Below are 25,335 nucleotides of genomic sequence, written 5' to 3' on the forward strand. Positions count from 1 at the left end.
GATTGCTTTTATGAATCAGAAATTTACATAAAATGTAGTGATGATAAAGTGGTAAATTTAATGTTACACAAACTCACTTTGTTAATTGAAAACTTGACTTTGCATTATGGAAAATCAATACATGACAGTCTTTCCTGGAATGCAGTGATCTGTGAAATACGCTAGATCAGCTTTAGCGTGTGATGTAATGAACAGCTGAGTACAATACAGCGATTGTGGTCTTCAGCTCCCCGGCATGTGTAAGATCCTCAGGCACGTTAACCTTTTTTTTTAAAGCAAATACAAACGTGACCAACATGTTAAACAAGTGCTTAATTTTATTTATTAACAACTAGAGCAGCAAAACTAAGACATGAAGACAAGACATGGTAAATGACATGCAACAAGAGACATTTTTAGTTCATTTTTTCTGCGTTGCAAAAACTCGTTTATACAGTAAAAATATCTCCAAAACTAAAGAAAAAAAAAAAAAGAACAAACGGAAAATACTTTTCCCATTGATTTTAAAGATGCCACCAAATGTCTGCCAATTCCTAAGTGCTGTTAAATGTTTGTAAAATGCGACATTTCAAAATACTTTCGAATGTATGGTTGGGTGAGATGGCAAACTAAATAAGAGAAAATGTTGAATGGACTTCAATTAATACATAGAGGAAAAAGCCAACATCAGCAGAGGCCACCCAGTGAGTTGATCAGCCCTCTCAACCCAAGCAACAACGATGGTTGTTCCCTGCTCGGTCCCATTCATCACACAGAATCCATTAAAACAAACCCTTAAAAACCCCTTCTGTCTGGCCATGCATCACTGGGCGGTACGTCTCCGCTCATGTCGAGTCCATTGGTCGTCTCAGCTTGGGTGCTTTCAGAGTGTCAGGGGCCCCCTTTCTTGGCGATAAGGAGTCTGGGTGTGTGTGGCTACACCAGCTGTACAGTGGCAGCCTGAAGGTAGCCCTGCAGGTACTGAAGAGCTTCTGCTGGCAGACTGGTGCTCACCATGGAGGGCACCTGTTACAGACCATTCAGTTAGCAGGTATTCCGGGTAGGGCATCTTACTAGGTCTGGAGACCAAGCATGCTCTGAAGACATTTTAGTAATTACATCAGCATCCCTAAACCTTCTCATGAGTGATACTCACCCTTCCAGGACAGGCAGTGGAGAGTTTGTGTAAGGACTGAGCAAGGAGAATTTTGGGATTGCTGACAGCATCTCCGATGGGGTCATGTTCTTTCTTGCCTGCAAAAGCAAGCTGGGAGAAAGCGGTCTGGTATCCTGGAGTGTCTTCTATGTCTATGAAATGCTCATCATCTGGGATGCTGTCGTCTTCTGGTAACTCGAACAGACCAATCAGGGCCTGCAGCAAAGGAGTCCTAAAGAACATAACCCAGGTTTAGGTCAAAAAAAAAAAAAAAAAAATTTACAAAAAGTTTTTTTTGTCTTCTAGTTTTAAAACACGAATGCCCTCAACACCATGTCTACACCGGACATGACTGCTTGCTTGAGGCCGTCTACACTGGACTTGACAGCAGCCATCGCAAATCTATTGGAATATGTCAGAAATAGAACGGGTCAGGAATTTGTCATGTCACGCCGCATCCAGTCAAGTTGATCGGACTAACGGTTGCGTTGTTACAGTTTGCATTGACTAACGTTGTTACAAAACATGTTTATTTTTTTCCAAGTTATAGTGCCACCTAGTGTCCAATCAATGAGATTTTTTTTTTTATTGTGACCAAAGATCGAGCCCCTGCACGTGTACAGAGTTTCATTTCGTTCTTGAGTTATAGCCATTTTAGTAAAAGTGGCCTCGCCCTCATCATTCATTTTGGCGCCCCTTAGCGACCGTGAATTATGATAATTATTTATATTCAGACTCCAGAGAACACTTCTGCACCTAGGTTTTGGACATACAGGAAACAAAATCGATATATGTTTTGTTTGTCTTGAACCAAGGATTACAATGATATAAGACACTTGAGTCTACAACAAACAGTCTCCGAGTTATGAACGATTCTGGGTAACACTTTATAATAACTGCACACTATGAAGCATTAGTTAAGCATTAGTTAATAGTTATTTCATCACTTATAAAGCATTAATAGACATTAGTAAGTAGTTTATAAATACAGCTATAATTGCTTTATTCTTGAATTATAAGCATATCTATAATGTGTTTAATAATTGTATTTTCATACTTTATTAATAATCAATTTATCATTTCTAAATTAAGTATTACATTATTTACAAACCAGTTATTTAGGAGTTGTCAGTAGTTCATTTAGTAAGTGTAAGTAAATGATTAATAAACTATTTAAACATTCATTTATACATCTTATTATTTAGACACATAGTAATAGTTACTTAGTGTGTTAGTAAATGTTTTATTAACACATATTCCTACTGTAATTCATGATTAATTCAGGTAGTTATAAAACATTTAGAAGTGGTCAGTTAACTATTTTTGTGAGCTCATCTAAAGTGAGGACTATTTATGCTTTGTAAAGCTTTTATAAATGAGATTTAAAGTTTCAGTGATCTTCTGCACTGCTGTTCTCTAATGTTTTAAAGTTAGTACCGAGGTAGTTTTGACACTAGGAATATGTTAATAAAGCATTTATTAACACACTGAGTAACTAATACTATATGTCTAAATAATAAGATGCATAAATGTACATTTAAATATTTTATTAATCATTTACTTACACTTCCTAAATGATCTTATGAACCACTGACGACTCCTAAATTACTGGTTTGTGAATAATGTAATACATAATTTAGAAATGATAAATTGATCATTAATAAAGTATGAAAATACAATTATTAAACTCATTATAGATACGCTTATAAATCAAGAACAAAGCATTTATAGCTGTATTTATAAATGGCTTACTAATGTCTATTAATGTTTTATAAATGATGAGTTAACTATTTACTAATGCTTAACTAATGCTTCATAGCGTGAGTTATTCTAAAGTGTTACCCGATTTTGTACTTTTGATCGTTGTAGCGCCCCCATTGGCCGACTGGGGTCATCTCTTGTGAGGTTCTTCACAAATTGAGCACTATCATCTAGCCAAGTTTCAAGTCTCTAGGCCAGGGGTCAACAATTAAGTTTGGCATCGGGCCAAAAAAAATTTCCCCACTAGATGGCAGGCCAGAATATAGTCAAAGGATAACTTAAATTAATTGATGAAAAATACAACTAGAATTGGCTGTGACCAACTGTTACAGTGTCATTTGTAACTGGTATTGAGCTGTTACTCTGACACATTTGTGTGGCGGTGTCCGGGCTTTACACTGGAGTTACTGCTGTACCTGGCAGTATCTTCATTCACCAACACAGGCCGCCTTGCTAAAACACACATATGTGGGCGATGCAGAATGGATAACTCAAAATAAAAGAGGACTTGAATAAGCCCATTAATGGCATGTTTGAGTCATGCTCTTAACGAACTAGGTTTTAATTTCCTCTCTCCTTACTGTGAATAATAAACGTGTCTCAATTTGCTTGTTACACAATGGATTCTAACTTATTGTAATAATTATTTGACGTAGCCTACTGTTACTCTCAGAATTATTCCTTGGCATCCTCACGTACTAAACTGCATTTTTTTTTAGTTTCTGACGTAGTCCAAGTGCTTTGCAACGGTCGGATTGTCGAGTTCAGAGTAGACAGCTTTTAGCTGTTGCGGCGCAACGTCACACGAAAAAAGTCACGTCTGGTGTAGACACGAAATATTAGATGGCACCACGAGACGAAGATCTATTTCAGAACCAGACGCTATCAAAATAAGGACAGATATTATTGCTGGTGGGCCAGTTTTGGCACTGCTCTAGGCCTTACGCTTTGGTCTGCACGATTCATTTTACAGCAGAATACTACTAATAAAAATCCTTACAATGCTCCCTACATGCTTGAACCCTAAATTAAAACTTGGATATACCTTATTTGATATGATTGAACATGTTTTTATGCATAATTTTCATTTTTTAATGCATTTTCCAATTAATGTCATTTTACACAAGCTGGCCCACAAGCCTGCATCATGTCTTACCAGAGTTTGGTGTACTCCGTGTCCATCATAGCAGGACACTCAGTGAGGATCTTCGTGATGCCCACAGCACAGATCTTCTTCTCCACCGGCCCTGAGACCTTCTGAACCTCAGGAATCACGAATCTTCTCCACAACCATGCCAAACATCCTGAGGACACACACATACACAAAAAAAAAGAAAGGCTCACCAAATAATTCAATAAAAACAAACACAGCAGGATTTGCGCAATATCTGCACTGCAGAATTATGAATAAACATATTTAGAATAATAAAAGTAACTTACTTTGGCTGGATGCCATCAAATATCTCCTGCAATGCAATGGCACCATATTTCACAGAATAAAGGTTGATAAAGACGAGGAAACCTGTGAAGAGGAAAAGAATGATACAGTACAGTGAGTGATTTATAAAGTGTTTAAAGGGCCCATCTAAATATGGGGCAAGTAAACTGTGATTCAGAAATGACAGAAATCACTCACTCTTAACAAATTTTGTGGTCTTAGAGCTCTGGAGCCTCTGAAAGAGCAGAATAAAAATCTGTTTCCTGTACTGTGTGATGGACTCTCTGCAATACAAGCAGAAAAAATTAAAATGAGCACAAAAACATGTCAACTTTTTTTTTTATTTACGCGTCCTCAATGCATCACTTACGGAGGCATGTGCTCCACTATACTGTTGAGCAGATAGAAGCCTTGGTGGTCATTAGCCTTGGATGCGATGAGTTTCTGGAACACTCCAAGAAGACCAGGCTATAGGGAAAAATAAAAGTTAAATTATTTACATGGGAGGGTATTCAGGGGAGATCCACTGCATTATGGGTATTAGTCTATCAAAAGGAATTCTCACAAAACGCTCACAATCTTGTCAGCGGCTGTGCTGGCGATGGTGGCGGCTCCTTTCTCCAGGTAAGGCCTGCAGCAGACGGACGAGCGGAGGGATGTTTCCTGTGCGTTCCCAAAGGATGGGCTGCAGGAGGTGAGGAAACAGAGCCATGTAGGAGGAGGGAATGGAGTTATTGTGGATCTCTAGCAACAGAGACATCACCTGGAAGACGTACGGCACAAACTCTGCAGGGACAGGGGACACAAGAGGGAGGGCTCATAAAAACATGGCTTCAGGACTGTTCTCAGACAGTTTACATTTTTTTTTAAAGAGAATTTTAAGTTTCAATTTACAATTTGTTTTGGCTTGATGTTTATAACGCTACTTTTATTTTTTCTTTCTTGTTCTGTTCTGAATACTGTTAAAGGATTTGTTGTGGAGTGAGGGGAACTAAAATAGCCTATACAGGGCTCTACAGTGCACCCATTTAACTTGCATCTGCGCCAGAAAATAACTGCGTGCAACTGTGAAAAAAATTCAGGCGCACTGGTGCGAGTGACTCGATCGATTCTCATGAACAGATCTATAATACAATCGGAATAAAAAGTACAACTCGCAAAATGCATCTACACTGAATAACAGTTATGTTTTGCACTGCAATCGGCTGCTTTTCATGCCTTCATTCAAAGACTTTGCTGCAGCAGAACAAGTGCAAAAGACGTGCATTCCGGAACACACTTCAAAGATTGTTTACAAGGTGCAGCTGGTGTGATGCAGCCACGCACACTTACCAGGCCATCTCATGCTGCTGTTTCTTTGCAGCCAAATTACTTGTAAATACTACATTTGGATTATCAAAAAATTCAAAAAGGTCAAAAATTAACAGGGGCTTGGGGCAAAAATGCCTGAATGCCTGTGCTCATATTACTTTCACTTTTGAAGTAGTGGCAATTCGGAGGCGGCAACTGATTGGTGGGTGGGTTCTTTATTATTCTGGATGAAAAATACAACAACAAAACAGTACAATGACAAACTCGTTTAAATATGCACTTTAACATCCCTCATCTTGTCATTCAGAAAAATGAGGCAAAATGGGCGAAGTAAATTGAGCAGGCGCGTTCAGTTTTTAACTGTAGTATTTTCTAACTAAACTAAATGATTATTATTACTATAAAATGAGGGTGGGGGCTGGTGCCACAGTCACAGTGGGCAAGTGATATAACCGGTGTCGCTGCTGAACACCGGTAACTCTGATCGCAGCAAGTTAAGTACTCTCCGAGAACTGGCATGATTGCAAATGTGATACTTACTGATCTGACTGAAGTCCAATAAACAAGCTGATATTAAATGGCAAAATGTTTGCCACAATGTCTGTTTTTGCTCTATTTCATGAAAATACTTTCAAACAAAGCCACACCAGAACTGTTGCACATCTCCAAGCAATGGTGATTCCTGAATGAATCTGCGTTTTGAATGACTGAATGAATGACTTGCACATTAAGATTTACAGCCTGTTTTATTTTCATACACACATTTTTTATATATATGTATGTATATATATATATATATATATATATATATATATATATATATATATATATTTTTTTTTATTATTATTTATTTATTTATTTATTTATTTATTAGGGGTGTCGCAATATACCAGTATTGATGATAACCGTGATATTCAAAGCATGAAATATCGATAACGTGTTAATTTAGGGTGTGACAATATACTGGTATTGACGATAACCACAATATTTAAAATGAAAGGGACGCTTATGATATGACATGTAAATACTCTAACGCCAGTACCTGGTTGAGCTCTCAGGTGGCAGTATTGCACCTTAACGCTGACATCTGTCAAACAAGAAGACGACGCAGAGCAGCTATTCCAAGAATAATGTCGTCCAAACGGGAGAGTAAGAGGCTCTGTCCACACCCGGAAAAAGTAAAGTAAGCTCGACAAAATGGGAGTTTTTCGGCTCCTTAGACAGCCCAATCCGCAGGATTTGCCTAGCTACAGTCAGTGCAAAGGGTGACAACACCATCCTTTTTACCCACCTCCGTGTCCATCACCCTGCAGATTATGCCATTTTACAGAGAGTAAGTTGTGATTATTTTACTAGTCACGGAATGGGAAATGTTATATCAACCTGTTAACAGCGATTTTCTGTGTTCATATATTTAAATAAATGGTTATTATTTTAAGTACCGCGTTTTCTTTACTCTTCTTATTCTGCGTGATGTAGCTATGCGTACAGTTATGTGCCCTCAATTCAAGATACATGGGCCTTTTTTATATCATTATATCATTATATCATATTATAAGATGTAGTTGTTTTACAATAATCACACGAGCAAAAGTGTTTTCCCCAAATCAGCACAAATGCAATGTTCCTTAAACTTATTGTTAAATGAACAATGCGACATTTTAGACATAGTATTGTTAATATTGTTTTCTTTCCTTTATTTCGCCAACGAAAATTTCAAAATTATGAACAGCAGAACAGAGACCCATGCAACAGAAATGTTTTTGTTATTCTGACTGAATCCGCGTTTAGAACGAATGAATCCGAGCTTCGTTCCTGAATGAATCAGTCATTTGAACAAATCGACTCACTCATTAAGACAGTGACCTGCTGCCACCTACTGGTTTCATGTTTAAGGGACATTTTAATTAAAAAGTTAAAAATAGAAAAATGTATTTAAATATTTAAATATTGAATTAAATTTATGTAGACAAATTGTAAATGCTGTGTAAATATATTAATGCCACTTCTCATTCTGTGTCACCTCTGTATTGCAAAGATGGATTTTGTTGATAATGATTTAATTTGATTGGTAACAGCCATAATCTATAGGCTACTATGCTAGTATTAATTTATTTCTTCAGGTCTTAAAAAGCCTGACTTAAAAAAAAAAAAAAAAAAAAAAAAAAAAAAAATGTGTAGCAATCCTGAAAGAGAAAAACAAAGTGCAAATTTAGACTCATAATTTTCTTTTTTTCAAATTGCAAATGGGTTATATACAGATTTTCCCTTTTTAATCACTGCAGCTGTAAGTCACTTCAGCGGAAACTCACATAGTTCACAAAACTCCTGTTATAATCAATCAAGCTGGCTACACTGCACAATGAATCTCTTATTGACCTTATATTGCATAAAAATTATTAATTAGCAAGTTACTGAATTAGGTAGTTGCTTACCAATTACTATTTACTGCATACATTTGAGCAGTTAATAGAATTAGCTAACTGCTGCATGTGGCAACACAAAACTAAACTAATCATTGAAAATACTACTCTCACATCAAAACTCATCATTCCTGAACATCGCACTTTCTGCAACTAACAGTAATTGTTTTTGGCCAGTGATAAACTCTTTGTTCTCAGCTGAAGAACTTTCTAAAAAATAATTTTCAAGGACAACAACAAGATTTTCCAGGACATTTTACATTTTCTCTAATTTTCCATGTGTTTTCCAGGACTGGAAAGTTTGTCATCAATTTTCCAGGTTTTCAAGGTTTTCCAGGACGAGTGGGAACCCCGTTTAAACAAATACTGACCCCAAACTTTTGAACAGTTGCTCAAGACACGAGTTTAACAACTTTATAACAGTGTAACTCACCCTGTACATCATTCTGGAGGATCTCGGTAAACACAGGAAACAGGGCCTCCTCAAAGCTGCCCACGGTGTCTGGATTTGCCTTGCAGGTGACCCTGATGGACAGGCACAGTGACTCAAACAGGTAATGGTTGAAATGTGGCTTACTGGGATTCTGCAGAGAAAAAAAAAAAATAATATAAAAGTGTCTCATATTTCAACAGGGTGCCCACACATCCAAAAACCAGGCAATGTTGTGGCTGTTTAAAAAAAATAATAAAAAAAAACATTGATTACTATCAAGCAATTACATAGCCACTTGCTCAACAGAACTTGTAATGTGGTAATTTTCTGCAAACAGATTTTGCACGCTACAGAAATACTACTAATAAACTAGTATGCTGAATAATATGCTAGTGTGCCATGCTGAACACACCCTGTGTATGAAACACTCGCATGGAGGTGTTCCGTCCTGCCTTTAGGATCAAGTCCTGCTTGGGAAATGTCCCCTTTAATGGACGGATATTTCTGTGTGTCCTGCCAGTGAATCCAATGCCATGGACTGAGACAAAGACCACACTGACTGGACATCAACCTGAATTAAAGCCCCCCCCTTTCGAGGACAGCAGATTTAGTGACTGGCTTACCTTGCTGACAAGGAGGAGCTTGTGGGTGAGCTGGCCAATGAGAGTGGGGATGTAGGGCACAATGGCTTCCTGCAAGAGGGAGAAACTCCTCATGATGGCTGGAGAGGTGACAAACAGAAAAGGTCAAAAAGTAAATGGGACAATATTAAAGTAAACAATATGAAGTTGACAAACATGGTCTATGTGGTCTTGTGAAAATTAAACAGCCAATTACCTTTCATGATGTACTCATTCTCAGATGAGCCAGGGATTGCTAAAGCTTTGAACAGATTATTGAGTAACTGCTCCGTGAACGGTGCCATTTCAGTAGGTGTGATGCTAAAAAACAGGGTTAGTTTAGAAACTAAAATAATGACAAAACACAGAGCATGACCACTCTTCTTCACTCATGTCTTGTACTGGATAAACTCACAGGGTGGTGTTGCTTGGCTCCTCTCATGGTGAAGAGTCTCTCGAGTGCATGTGCGGCATAGGTGTGTTGAACGATGCTCTCTGCCTGCAGGTGGGTCACCAGGAGAGGAACTGCCTGCAACAGCTGCTCTTTAGGGAGCTGGAGGACCAAACAGAAGCCACACCATCACACACAGTGAAGTACACGTGTGCAATGGAAAGCACATAATGTAATGGAAAACAAAGTGCTTACCTGACTTCTGAAGGTCATAACATACTTGATGGCATCTGCTTTCAAAACTGGGAACTCGTTCACTGAGGGGACGAAGAAAAAAAAAAAAAAAAAAAAACTTTCTAAGCAATACCATTCCACTGTATAATATTATATCTCCACAGCCTATAGAAAATGATCATACCCCTTTGAAATATTTACTTTGTTGTATAGCCTGAAATCAAAACCCATTCCAAAAAAACACCTTTACCAGCTTTATTTACAAATGTTGCCTTAAAGTAATGAAAGAAAAAAAGCAACAGTTCTGGAAATTAATTTAATACTTCGTAGAGCCACTTTTTGCTTTAATTACAGCCATTTGTCTTTTTGGATATGTCTGTACTAGCTTTGAACAACTAGATTGGGGAATATTTGCCCATTCTTCCATGCAGAATTGCTCTAGTTCAGTCAAATTCCATGGTGAGTGACAATGGACCGCTCTCTTCAAGTCCATCCACAGATTTTCAGATTTAAAGGGTTAGTTCACCCAAAAATGAAAATGCTGTCATTAATTACTCACCCTCATGTAGTTTCAAACCCGTAAGACATTTCTTTTTGATAAACTCAAACTTGCTTGAGCTTCCATTTACACAAGTGATGTGAGTTGATGACCATTTATGTGTGAATATAAGCCTAAATTCAATCCGTTTATGATATAAAGTGATCAAGTCTCTTGATAAAATTTGGACTAAACTGTTCAATTCATATGTATTAGTTTTACGATCCCTTTATGAACTTTTTGAAGCGTCAAAGTGTCAGTTGCGTAGCCGTCTACGGAGGGACAAGAAAGCTCTCAGATTTCATCAAAAAGATTCTCATTTGTGTTCCAAAGATGAGGGTAAGTCTTATGAGTTTAGAACGACATGAGGGTGAGTAATAAGTCAGGGGGCTCTGACTTGGTCACTCGAGGGCATTCACCTTATAACCCTTAAATCTTTGCGTTGTTCTTTTGGCGGTGTGTTTAAGATCATTGTAGTGTTGGAAGGTGAAAGACCTGCCCATCTTCATGATGTCTAGCAGAGGGACGCATGTTTTCCTCAAGAATTTGGATGTACTTGGCAGCATCCATTTTGCCTTCAATCCTGACCAGTCGCCCAGGCACAGTAGGTATGGTGTGTTTTGGGTGGTGTGCTGCGTTTGCTTTTTGCCAGTTCAGTCCAAAAAGGTCAATTTTGGTCTCATCAGACCATAGAAAAATCTGTGGATGGACATAAAGAGAGCAGTCCATTGCCGCTCACCATGGAATTTGACTGAACTAGAGCAATTCTGCAAGGAAGAATGGGCAAATATTCCTTAATCTGTGCAAAGCTAGTACAGACATATCCAAAAATATAAATGGCTGTAATTAAAGCAAAACGTGGCTCTACGAAGCACTAAATCAGGGGACTGATGACTTTTCCAACCCTGTTGTTCTAGTTTTTCAGTATTTTATTAATTTTCAGAACTGTTGCTTTTTCTTTGATTACTTTGATGTTGGTAAGGCAAAAATTGTAAATAAAGCTGAAAAAGATTTTTTTTTTTTTGGAATGGGTTTTGATTTCAGGCTGTAAAACAAATAAAGTAACCATTTCAAAGGGGTATGATGATTTTCTATAGGCACTGTATATAAAGTCTGAAGAGTTCATTGAGACATCAATTACCGTTGGGAGACTTCAGGTCTACTAGAATGTGGTTGATGAAGAATTCGGACAGGTTTACCAACTCATTGGCTTGTGTTATTCCATGCTGTAAAACAGGAGTACAAGTTTGTCAGACTAGACCTCAGACCAACAGTTCACAAATAAAAAGAAATCAGATGCAATCTGTTCTTAAAACGGTCTCCAATAATCTGACTGCCAAGTACACAGAATTTTTACAGCTCACATTCTAAAAATTCATATTAAAGTACGAGACATTTTGAACAACACGTGTAAGCCTCTTGATATTCATTACGAATTCTTTGCAGCTCTTTGTGACTACTGGTCAACAGATATATCACCATGGCTGATATATCAGTTAATATTTGGCAACTTTTAATTATGAGCATTGGCTGAAGTTTTTGTGTAGCCAATAACTGTCAGAAGACTTATTTTTAAAACAAAAGAAAGTAAACAGTGAGCCACCAGCAAAACACTGATACTGTTGTGAACACCTGCAACACTGGAAAGGAAATTCAGATGAAAATGTAGAGAAGATTGTGAATAGAAAAATAAGTAAATCAAAGTAAAACGGTTTGATCACAACACCATCTATAGCTGGTCCCAACACACATCTCACCTTCTGTGTCTGAGCTTTGGAGGCCAGAGATGTCACCAGGTAGATAGCAGCATCTTTGTGCTTCCAGTTCACACCAGGATTCTTGGCATACTCTGCCAACATGGAGTTCACATAGCCAGAGAAGATGCCAGTCACCGGGCCCTCGAAAAATTTACAAAGGCCTCGCACCAAATCACAGGCTGCTCTACGCCTTGTGTCGATGTCTGAGGACAGATGGCATCATTTAGTACGGACATCAGGAAAGCCAAGGGCCTGAACGATATAGCGTAGCATCAACACACCTGAGCCTTCAAGGTCTCTGATGATGTACTCCTCCGAGTTATCTTCAAAAGCCTCTTCATCTGCACCTGTTCACATACAAGTATCAATTTGCAATGTGTAAAAATCCTTCTCAATTACTTGTACATCTCACTAGCAGGTTTCTTTGTTAATGTCTGAAATAGAAGACCTTGACAAAAACTGACACATACTTCTGAACTCCATGTTGGGAACGATGACTTTCTCACAGATACTAGTGAGAACATTCTGGTCTTCAAAGAGATGTTTATAGTGCGGCCGCTCACACACTGACGCCAAAAACTGGATAGCATTGCTCACAAGCTACAACAGACAATATTATCAGGCACTATTAAGAGAATACTAACAACACTATGAACACTGAAAAGAATCTAGTGTCAGACATTATTTTTAGTCTTGAAACTTTTCAACTCGCAACATGTATAAACAATATGCATGTTAAATTAGAACTGCACGATACAAAAAAGAACATTGAAATCGTGCTTAAACATGATTCTTATTCTGATTATGAAATCGCAAAGGCTGAGATTATTTTTTTATGTGCAGCTTGTCAATGAAGTATGGCTCCAAATGCTAATCCATCTGAAAGCACTGCGAGTTTGTGTCGATTATAATGTACATTTGAAATAGCAACACACGTCAAACATCTTCCCAGGCATGAGAAGCATTTATTAACATCTTGTCCAACAAAAGACAACATTTAATAACATGTTTTTACTCCAAACTCACTTCATAATGACAGTTGAGCTTCATTCTGTGAGATGTGGCGGCTTCTTACACAGAATAAGGCAGTTGTGTGTTTATTTCATGTTTAATATGATGCCTATAGGGATTTCCTGGAATGACGTGTTATCTACTTCAACAGCAGGGCATATTTGGAGTTTGTGCAAGAGCGCCCTCTGGCTTTCAAATGGAGAAGCATTTACTACTGATCACAGAGCCGTACAGCTCTGACAAGCTGCACATAAAATAATAGCAGCCTTTGCCAAATCGTGTGCAGTTTAATCGATAATATCGATGAATAAATAAATCGATATAGATCAATCGTGCAGCCCTATGTTAAGTACAATCTACTTACCAAGTCATATTTGACCTCCTGACCTGTTGTGACCAGCAGGTTCCAGATAGCCGTGACAAAGCGAGGCAAGTAGGGCTGGAACTCCTCGTCGTATTTTTGAGCATAAAGTGCTGCGTTATCACAGATTTGAGATTTCAACAACTCCAACAGACCAGCCTCCTCCTCATCCTACGGCAAAAGTTTCAATTTAGTTTCTTAATCTTGGTTATTTGATCTCAGTGTTAAATAGATCAGATTTATGAGCACTTCTCCTCTGCAACTACATGTTTAAACATGAACACAAACTCACATCTGTTTGCAACAACTTGTTATCCAAGGTCAATAAGTTATGAAAATTTGACATCCAAGTCTCCATGTTATCCTCAAAGAACTCTGGAAGATCCTGAAGAGATTGGAAAAACAAGATGTTAATTGGAAATACAGGCAAAGAATATACAAAAGTGAAAAAAGGTGTCATGCGAGGAATGACTGCAAGACTTACCTGGAAGTTAAGGCTGTAGAAAAGTTTTGAAATAAGCGTTAGAGAAGAGAAGAGCACTTTCAGGGCGTTGACATCTGTTGCATGAGTTTGACACAAATCAATTGTAGCCTAAAAATAAAAAAAGAATGACATTTGAATTTTCATAGCACATATGACGCAACGATTATGTCATATATAGAAATTGGTAATCATAAGATTACAACCGCTCATTGACATCACCTTGAACAGTTCAGTGAGAGGCTGTGCAAAAGTGTCCAGTACTAGCTTGATCTCAGACCACAGCTCATTGGACTTAAACTCATGGCGATATCTGAAAGACACCAGAGATAATGCACAAAATATTGGATATATCAAACTTAAAGAGTCATGAAACCCAAAAACAGAGTGTTGCAGGTCTGTGTTTTATTGGTTTTCTCCCCTTTTCCCACCCTCTACTCTCCCACTTTTCCACTGCTTTACATGCCCATTTCTTGAGATTTTTCAACCCAGAGGTGTGAAAAACCAGGCTAAAATAGGGAGGGGGACTCATGACACCAAGTAAAGGTAAAGAACAAAAGGGTCTAAAAACACACAATTAACTGAAGATTAAAACAAACATGTAAAAGGACTACAACACTGCATTCATCTTATTCCAATGCATCTCAAATACCTTTTAAAAAGGGAATGTGCTGTGCGAAGAATTCCATTGATGATGTGGAAGTCTCCGCTCTGAAAACGGTTCACCATCTCAGTCAGGAGATCCGGCCATTTCTGAGGAAAGTCCTCTCGCCCGATGATGCTGATTGCATCACTCAGCTGCAGAAGGGAAAATAAGTCATCTCTACTGCTCCTTGCTGCATAGTAACCAGCATGTCAGTTTACATCAGCAGATCACTAAGGCAGTGTTTCCCAACCCAGTTCCCAGAGGCAGTTGTACTCAACCTTTTTGACTCATGCTGTCCACAACAATTAGGGCTGGGCGTTACATTGAGTATTAGTGATATTATCATGTTATGTTTGCCGACATATTGTGTAAATAATATAGTGTATATTGTGATAATGTTAAAAGGTACACCAGGTAACTTTTGTTCAAAATTTATATAATGAGTGACTACCTCATTAATCCATCTCCCAAATTTTGATTTTGCTGTTCCTACAGTATCACTACAGTATGCCCATTTATAAGGGTTTATATTCAGACTATTTTTAACTGAGCGGGACGCAGAGTAGCCCAGTAGCTGCGTGACTCGTCATATACATAAACAGAGCAAAGTAGCGTTGTTTTTACATTCGTCAGAATGCAGATTTCGGCGACTCATTTTGGTGCCACTTAAATGCCTGAGCTGTTGATTGAAATATTCAGTGCATCATGTGTTTTTTTTTTTGTTTTTGTTTTTTTAAGTTTCGGTTCAGGCACCGGGCTGTTTTAAAAGTATTGATTTGGCGACCGGTATTGTAAAAAACACAAACAATACCCAACCTTATTAAAAGCCGCTTTTAAACGTTGGACTGAATGTGAAAATGCGATGATTGACAGGGATTACCATGGCAATGGACAGGACCCAAAAAACAAAAAAACAACAACAACAAAAAAAAACATTTTACAAAAGCATTCTTATACAGCAAGAACTGTGCATTATGTCTTGGAGTGGTAATGCAAACTAACGGATCTGCCACTTGTTCTATGTAATGTGTTTTTGTCCTTCAAAGAACCTGCTTTTTTTGCTGTAACTTTATGTAAGATTGCAATTTTTTTATAATTCTTTATATTTTTTATGCCACCCCCTGTGGAGGAGTGTTATTCTCACTTAATTTACTGTTGCTAAGTGATAGAGATTGCATGTGCAGTAAAAAAAAAAAAAAAAAAAAAAAGTGAAAAACAAGTGTGCGCACACGTGTGAAAATGGTAGAGGCACATGGATTTACATCAGTATTTCAGTTCTACTCAGCCAGAAAAGACAGGTCAGGATAAAGAGAGAAATTCATAGAAGAAATCTCTATACAAACGCATATTTGTCATTTTAAAGCCTTAAATCTATTCTTTGAATAATTTTGTAACGTTTATACTTATTTATACATGTGAATTTTGCTATTTTCTCTTTATTTTATTTATAATAACATTTAATTTGATAAATATTTAATTTAAAATGATACTGCCCTTGTATGTTTATTGTTCAAAAATTGCAATAAAAAAAAAGCATGTTTGTATTGATGATTGTAATTTGATTTTATGTACGATTGTTAATATTTGTGTTTTGAAAATGTTTTTGATTGAGGTTTTGACTCCTATCCAATTTAATACGTAAAAAAAAATGTCTGTTTTTATAAAGGTTAGTTAAATTAATTTTGGGTTACCAAAACTTGGAGTGCCTGCCTGAAGGGCTACCAGGGATTTAGAAATTTTACGAGCCCCGCAGACTGAGGGAATCCTGGTTCTTCAGAAACAACCATTGAAAGGGTAAACTAAAACAAGTACCTTGATTACTTCTTTTTTTGTAGTTGTTGCAGCTTATTTCAATGCTTGTTTTGTTTTACTTTAAATCATAATCTTGAGGCCCCCTTTGAAGTTGGTTGAAGTTTGCCCCGCCCCTTGGTTGAGAACCATTGATCTAGAGACTACAGCAATATGGTTTTTAAAAACCCAGTAATGTGCATTTTACAGCTGTAGCACTCATTCCAAATAACAAGAGTAACATAGGTAAAGCAATTTTATTCTATCCACTGCTTCTCGTGGGTTATCTGAAATGGGTACCTGTTTTTGTATTTGCTCTGGGCTGGTCAGCATCAAATTTACAATGTTGGCTTTGATAGCAGTCCGATCAGGATCAGAGATTTTGTTAGGTTCATCCTCAATCTGAAGAGAACATACACACATCCACATTAAATATCCACCTATCACACAACAGACTACTTTAAAAGATCAGTTAATTTCAGAATTAAAACTTCCTGATAATTTACTCACCCCCATGTCAAAAATGTTTATGTCTTTCTTTCTTCATTTGAAAAGAAATTAAGGTTGAGGAAATCATTCCAGGATTTTTCTCTATATAGTTTCTCCAAATTTCAGTTTCATTGCAGCTTCAAAGGGCTCTACATGATCCCAGACGAGGAATAAGGGTCTTATCTAGCAAAACAATCATCCATTTTCTAAAAAAATTAATAAAACTTGTATACTTTTTAACCACAAATGCTTGTCGGACATGCGCATGCAGCGGCCATTGTAAGTCCACAAGATCTACTGTGCACATGTAGGCTGAATCCCAAATGCGCGCTCACGAGCACCTTTCTGAAAGCTAAAATGATGAATGGGACACCCTACAGTCTTGTGGACTTAACGGACACGTGCACGTGGCAGCCACTGTAAGTCCACAAGACCGGAAGTGCATAGAAGTGTGCCATTTGGGATTCAGCTGAAGTGTGCCATTTGGGTCAAGGCCTTACTCTTTGCACGTTCACTTTGTAAACACTTGCTCGGTACTTCTGCCTACGTCACGCTGGACCTTTTCAATGCGATTACGTAATGTGTGGAAGATCGCAGAGCAGTGCAAGACGAGCAATTTATGGTTTAAAAAAAAAAAAAAAAAAAAAAAAAGTATAATTTTTTTTTATTTAAAAAATGGCCGAATCATTTCGCTAGATAAGACCCTCATTCCTTGGCTGGGATCGTGCAGAGCTCCTTTGAAGCTGCATTTAAACTGCAATTTGGACCTTCAACCCACTGGATACAACCCCAGTGAAGACCACTATATGGAGAAAAATCCTGGAATATTTTCATCAAAAACCTTAATTTCTTTTCGACTGAAGAACGAAAAGACCAAACATATTGGATGACATGGGGGTGAGTAAATTATCAGGAAATTTGAATTCTGTAGTGAACTAATCCTTTAATATTTAACGGGGCACTCACTATGCGCCAGTTCCTCTTGATATAGTTCTTGAAGGTGACGGCTGAACACACACGGATGACATCATCTTGGGACTTCTCTAGTACTGTAAGCAGTAAAATGGGGTAGTTCTGGTTTCCCTCCACCGATTCCAGAAATTTCTCAGCTAAAGATAGAGAAGAGATGAGAACACAAGAAAACATTAATTTCATGTTTTCATGTGCATGCATCACAAATCAGGGCTATGCTCAGGACAGTTGACAATTGTCACTGGCTGCATAGCCACAAAAGTTAATCATCTACATGCTTATAATCTGCAAAATTATGTCAAAATGCCCATCCTGGTAAATATTCTTGCAAACCTCCTTGCTTATGTTTTAAGTGAGCAAACACTTGGAAAGGCAACCTGATGCATGTCAGTTTTTTAGATCTGTGCATTAGGTCTTAAAGTGACAGCAGCATAATATAATCGCTGCCAGGGCTTGACATTAACTTTCTTGCTCACCAGCCATTGTGGCTAGTGGATTTCCAAAGTTATTAGCCACTCAACATATTCACTGGCCACAATTTTAACATAACATGGGGAAAAACTGCCATATAGATATTTTCAATATTAATTTGACAGCAGGTATATTAGGCTGTTGTCACTTTAAGACCAGACACATGGATCCATTACTGTTACACATGTGTTTTCTTTCTCTTTATGTTAACTTAAAACATAACTGACTATTTATGTAAATACTCGCCAAGACCGTGATTGACATTATTTTGTGTGTATTTGATTTTTTAAACACAATAAGCAGCGAAAAACAACTCAATTTAGTAATTCAAGTGTTTGTCGAGTGTCCTCATAAGAGAAGTCTTGAGGTTAGTTCACCCAAAATGAAAATTATGTCATTAATGACTCGCCCTCATGTCGTTCCAAACCCGTAAGACCTTTGTTCATCTTCGGAACACAGTTTAAGATATTTTAGATTTAGTCCGAGAGCTTTCTGTCCCTTCATTGAAAATGTATGTACGGTACACTGTCCATGTCCAGAAAGGTAATAAAAACATCAAAGTAGTCCATGTGACATCAGTGGGTTAGTTAGAAGTTTTTGAAGCATCTAAAATATTTGCATTGTCTTCATTGTATTCTCTTCCGGGTCTGTGTATATCCACTTTCAATCCACAGTGACGCTGCTTCTTCTACTGTCCGGAGCAGAAGGGGGCAGTAATGCATCAATAAGCTGGATGCCAACCGCTGTAGAAGAAGCAGCAGCGTCACTGTGGATTACATTTTGGTCCAAAAATAACATAAACTACAACTTTATTCAGCATTGTCTTCTCTTCCGGGTCGACAATGCTGAATAAAGTCGTAGTTTTTGTTATTTTTGGACCAAAATGTATTTTAGATGCTTCAAAAACTTCTAACTAACCCTCTGATGTCACATGGACTACTTTGATGATGTTTTTATTACCTTTCTGGACATGGACAGTGCACCGTACATACACTTTCAACGGAGGGACAGAAAGCTCTCGGACTAAATCTAAAATATCTTAAACTGTGTTCCGAAGATGAACGAAGGTCTTACGGGTTTGGAACGACATGAGGGAGAGTCATTAATGACATCATTTTCATTTTTGGCTGAACTAACCCTTTAAATGAGTTAAATAACATCTTAAATGAACTTAAAAGAGTTGTAAGAAAATGAGACGCGTGAGATCCCTGCCATGTTCAACAGCAGAAGGTCTTAAAAGGGGCTTTCGCACCTTCCTTTTGGGGGAACTATATTAGCTCCTACTTCAGAGTAGGGTCTAAACCAGCACTATAGAAACTATCAGTGACGCAAGTGTACAGCGATTGTTCAAACACTGGCACCCGGCATTTTTAAAAAGCAGTGTAAACATTTACTTCACGAACCTGGTAAAACAGTGATAACAGCATTTACATGTTGTCTGCAGAGTTGTTCTTTTTCTGCCTCTATGATATGCAATACTAAAAGTTGTCATTGGAGATTTCGTCTCTTAGCCCCACTTTTTGCTCTTTCAGTCGCATAAATTGTACGTTATCATGAAACTAGGGATGGGCACGAGTACTCGAACGTGACAGCGACGATCAATCATATTATCTTTTATCTGATTGGTTATTACGGCATTTTGGGCAATATCTGAGGTCTGATTCATAAGTGGTAGACAGCATGCCTTCCAGACTGGTGAAATAAAGAAAAACTGGAGTTGAAAGTGCGCAGTGATGGCTGGAAACTCTGTTTCATGATTAAAGTGATAAGTGCAAGATGTGCAGCACCAATCTGTCATGTACATAACATTATAATGAGAACACAACTGTAATATAATGTTGTAAATCCTCTGTGCTCTTGTTGCCTGTGTATCAGCCTGCTGTTAAAGGAAGAACACGTCCTCTAACGAGAGTTACAAGTTCAAGTTACGGGAGAGTTATGCGGTCAAGTTCACGTTGCCAGCAGCCATATCACCCTGTAGCCCAAGACTGGTTGCCCACTGAAGCTAAGCAGGGCTGAGCCTGGTTGGTACCTGGATGGGAGACCTCCTGGGAAAACCAGGTTGCTGCTCACCCTGTGGTCTGTGTGGGTCCTAACACCCCAGTATAGTGATGGGGACACTATACTGTCAAAAAGCACCATCCTTCGGATGAGATGTTAAACCGAGGTCCTGACTCTCTGCGGTCATTAAAAATCCCAGGATGTCCTTCAAAAAGAGTAGGGGTGTAACCCCAACATCCTGGCCAAACTTGCCCATTGGCCTCTGCCCATCATGGCCTCCTAATCATCCCCATTCACTGATTGGCTTCATCACTCTGTCTCCTCTCCACCAATAAGCTGGTGTGTGGTGGGCGTTCTGGCGCAATATGGCTGCCGTCGCATCATCCAGGTGGATGCTGCACATCGGTGGTAGTTGAGGAGATTCCCCCTTAATATGTAAAGCGCTTTGAGTGTCCAGAAAAGCGCTATATAAATGTAAGGAATTAATTATTATGTGCGCAATCACATCCTTTTGTGCAGATGTTGTAAGATTACTTTTATGTTGTCTATATCTGATTAATCTCAATTTAGGACATGTTTCTTTGAGTTTATTAACCAGCTAAAGCACTGCAGTTTACCGACCAATGTTTATTCACTCTTCAGTTTCAGTTCAAATGCAATAGCTTACCCAACATTGACTATATTTGGGTTAGACATATTCATATATTACTTTTAGACTTTTCTTTTTCAAAAACATTGACATTAATAATGCAGCAATGTTAATTTGTTATATATATATATATATATATATATATATATATATATATATATATATATATATATCAAAATAATTATCACTTTGATCATGAAAAATAAAATTAAGTGCAAGCAGTGCCAATCTGCCATATTATACACAGCAGGATTGTAATAGAATTCTTTGTGCTTTAGTTGCCCGTGTTTTTATGGGAAGATCGCCTCCACAATGGGAGTTACCCTTTCAAACTAGTACAGGTCAAGTTCACATGCGCATTTGCGTCATTTTGTGCAGAAGTTGTAATCAATAACATTAAAGCATCATCTAGCAGTGTTATTTTTTCTAGTCATATGTTCATGTTTTTATGTCATATTTTTATTTGTCAACATTATTGGCCAGATCCTGTGTCAGCATCACATGCATGCGTCGTGCTGCTCACGTATTCAGCTTCGGCCAATACTGAGTTGGCGTTTGAACGTAAACAAGGAAGCCTACACTGAGTTCACTACGTATGACAACGGCTCAAATTGTTGAATAAAGCCATTATTTTTGTTTTGTTTTTTTGACTCGTTTCATAACATTAAGGTTGAACCACTATTGTCACACTGACTATTTTAACCATTTTTTCAAATGGTGCAAAGACGTTGCTGCCTATGTGTGGATCAGATACCCTCAGATTTCATCAAAGAATATCTTAATTTGTGTTCTGAAGATGAACGAAGGTATTGGTGTTGAACGACATGAGGGTGAGTAATTAATGAATTTGAGTGAACTAAACCTTTAAAATATTTTTGTTATCTCCATGACGGACATGCCCCGCCCCCTGCACAAACCTGAAACCACCAATACATTTAACCACCCACACACCCTCCCTCCCCTCGAAGACAGGACAGAAGTGGTTGAAAGTAGACAAAACAGACGGATTAAAACACCAGGTGTAAACGGAATGCGTCTCCCTCGTCTACTTGTGATCCAATCGACCAAAACGCATCTTAATACCAGGTGGAAACGGCCATAGAGACATCAGTACCAGTATTAGCCTTCATTCATAAAAAGATGCCATTAAACAAATACTTAAAATATGCTGTCTTTAAGTTGTTTCTACATTAATTTGGAGAGTAACTGTGAAATTATTACAATATAAAATATTAAAAATTCCAATGTTTGAATCGTGATTAATTACAGAACAAAATGTGAGCGATTAGTTATTTTTTAATTGATTGACAGCACTAATTATAACATGAAATGGGTCAAAAAGCTTTTTGTAAAAAGTAAAAAACAGATGATTTGGCCTGATTGGGCCAGTAGAAAAAAATCCTTAATGTTGAGTCCTGCAAACATACCTCCTCAAGGTCAAATTCAAAGAAAATGCTATTTATTTTTTTTATATTCTGAAATATGAATGAATACCTGGCCGTCTCACAGCTGGGTCAGGGCTTAGTGTTTTCTGCAGATACTCAGTCAAGGTTTGGAGATTTGCATCATTGAGCTCCATGATTGCTACAAAATTAAAAACATGTATGAGAAATGAGTGAGATGGTAATAAAACACAATAAACCCACTAAAATTATAGAAAATATTTAACCACAGCAAGGTATTTCCGTATAGGCTAACCGAATCACTATATTACTTATTAAAATCAAGTCATTCTGAGAACACAACATCCTGCTGATGATAAAGTAAACGCATGTATTTGAATAAATTAAAGACTTGCTTTATAAAGTATATTTTGACGTAAGCTTACTCTTTAATGTTTTTTTTTTTGCAGATCCCATATCTTACTAGTGAAAACTGTTGATATTATAATCTTGACAGATGGCAACCCGCACCCGTGGCCTGCTCTGAGCGAAGCTTACCATCGCGGCCTGACAGGCATCTCTCTTGCATTTATGAATAAACACTACATTATGATCTGTGTGTGGTAGACTGCTGGTTTATGTGTCTACGGTATCAGTTTGGATGTTTCAGAGAGAGTTTAAAGACAAGCTCAGGCCATGATTCACGTGCTAAAGCTGTTAGCATACTGAAATGCTAGTCATCCAAATAGTCACAATAAACAGCGTTTCAGCATTTTCTTTACCAACATGTAGAACGCTGAAGAAACAATAAAAAGGGGTTCATTTAATAAAAGTAAGGCGGAAAACTCCATTATGTAAAGTACTCCGTTATGTGGTTAGTTCAAGCGCTAACTCTCGAGCTCACTTTAACAGCGCGCGCTGCGTGCGTTAACATTCAAACAAGACAATTCAGTATCTCGTTGTTTAATAATGACTAGTAGACAATAGAGAGTGTATTTATTAATAATCAGAAGAGAAAGGGATATAAAGGCTCTTACCGTTAGCTGTAGGTTGCAGTGCTGTGCTAATCACCGGCGAGAAGTTTCAAACGTCTCACACAAGTGCGCGGTCACGACTCCGCGCATGCGCACTAATGATACACGGAAAGAAGCGCACGTGGGGGCGCATGTATGTATCATGTACCGCCCCTCGTGTATGTTGCGGGGACTTGCAACATAGATAGGGAAGGTTTGTACCAGAGCCATGGAGAGAGAGAGAGAGAGAGAGAGAGAGAGAGAGAGAGAGAGAGAGAGAGAAACGACATAATTATATTTTGCATAAAAATTAAGCCTATTTTAAAGCAAGTACGTTTTTTTTTTTTGCATCTTGAGATTATTTTCACGACAGCATATTTTCCCCCAGTTCTGAGAGACTATAGCTATTTCTGTCAAGCAAAAAAGTAAAAAGGCCTAGTTCAATTACAATGCCTGTTTTCTCTACCAGTGACTTTGCTGACTGGTTAAATGATGCAATTCAAAACTGTCTTAAATTAGTATATTTTTATAAATTCTGTCCAAACTGAAATTCCATTCTCGTGATATTTTTGTAGCTGTTGTAGCTTAATCTGGTGCCATGGGTGTTTTCTGTTCGCACCCTCAGCCTAAAACTGAAAATACAATAGTCTTTTCGTCTGTGAATGTGATCATAATGAATGATAATTCAATAATTTAAAAGGTTAAAGGTTAAAAAATGGATAGACTTTATGCATGTGATATGCTTTCGCTTAACCCTTGTAAGTGATTCATTTGGGATGTACACAGGCTGTGGGGGTCTCCAGAGACCCCAGACAATAAAATGCGATTTTATAACAAAATAATGTTGTTGTTTTTTTGTTTTTTTTTAGAACAAATGTAATTGTACATACTTTATTAATGTTTTTACTCTACATTTGTGCAGTTTTGGAGAGATTTATAGCATGTTTTAATTGTTAAAAATATTTATTAAATATTTTATATAGTATTAATATTAAATATTTATTGATTTACAACCATTTATGTAAAATTCACTTGATTCAACATGCATTCATGGAGATAACATGGACAATTTGCCATGGTTTAGTGTTACATTTTTTGCCATCTTTTGAAAAATAGTAAAAGTAAAAAATGATCACTTTAACCAGTAGATGGCTGCAGAGCTCCACTATTTGCTATTGGATATAGTTTTTCCAGTTGGATACATATCTACATATTATAAATATGTTCAAAAATAACTTCTTGTCCAAGTTTTTTTTTTTTTTTTTTTTTTTTTTACCAAAGTCAGTTTTGTACTGACGTTTGTGCTAAATTGTATTGTCTCGTCTTTTTATGTGTGTGCGCGCATTGTTCTCCATCTTGGATGTGTCATGGTGTCATAACTTTATCTTTGTGGTCATTGTGCATTTTGGCTGATTTTATTTGACAAATTATAACAGAGCAATTTTTATAGTCTCACTAATTTATTCCTCTGTTTGTGTGTATGTGCTGCATGATCATTTTGCATTGTGGATGTTTTAAAGTGTTGCCACTTCATTTCTGTCTGCGTGTTCTGCGTTGTTGCTGATTTTGAGGATGAATTTCATCCATTTGTCCATTTTTTTGTCCATATATATTTGTAGATCTAGAAAGTGTTGTCAGCGTTACAAAGTCTCATGCCATTTTGATCAAGGGAACATTTTTTTTCCTTCATTTCAGCAAACATCATTTGATCCTGAATAGCTCAGAAGGGTTAATGTAATAATGGGAATATTGTTGTCACTTATTACAGCATGTTTAAAATCTGAATTGTTTGAGCAATAAAGCAGACCAAACCTAATAAACCTATTTTAAGTTGACAAACAACAAGCTCTAGTTGATTAGTGGCATCCGTCCTTTTTCACTGCAAATGGCCTGAGATTACACACTATACCTGTCTTCATATGAAACCTACTGTGTACTTAGTTTAAATATAATGGAGACGATAGAAGAAGAACAATACATTGTAGATAATGGTTCATTTGGTGCACCATTTTCACTATATAAAATATTAA

The 25,335-nt window shown here is 37.5% G+C and overlaps 1 protein-coding gene across 1 annotated transcript; it reads right to left on the reverse strand.

Annotated features, from left to right (window-relative positions):
• Positions 1 to 299: 299 nt before the first annotated feature.
• Positions 300 to 23,487, reverse strand: cse1l (CSE1 chromosome segregation 1-like (yeast)). Its single transcript, XM_048172513.1, is given in 28 exon segments — positions 300 to 1,005; positions 1,136 to 1,367; positions 4,053 to 4,171; positions 4,173 to 4,200; positions 4,337 to 4,418; positions 4,533 to 4,618; positions 4,705 to 4,802; positions 4,911 to 4,961; positions 4,963 to 5,120; positions 8,502 to 8,652; positions 9,125 to 9,222; positions 9,339 to 9,442; positions 9,537 to 9,553; positions 9,555 to 9,674; positions 9,768 to 9,829; positions 11,426 to 11,510; positions 12,042 to 12,244; positions 12,323 to 12,388; positions 12,512 to 12,641; positions 13,417 to 13,584; positions 13,706 to 13,798; positions 13,898 to 14,005; positions 14,117 to 14,207; positions 14,547 to 14,692; positions 16,629 to 16,730; positions 17,784 to 17,926; positions 22,405 to 22,494; positions 23,330 to 23,487. Coding segments are annotated over 27 exon segments (2,916 nt in total). The 5' UTR covers positions 22,490 to 22,494; positions 23,330 to 23,487; the 3' UTR covers positions 300 to 915.
• Positions 23,488 to 25,335: the final 1,848 nt, after the last annotated feature.

Source organism: Megalobrama amblycephala, linkage group LG21 (assembly GCF_018812025.1).
Source record: "Megalobrama amblycephala isolate DHTTF-2021 linkage group LG21, ASM1881202v1, whole genome shotgun sequence".
Lineage (NCBI taxonomy): Eukaryota > Metazoa > Chordata > Actinopteri > Cypriniformes > Xenocyprididae > Megalobrama > Megalobrama amblycephala.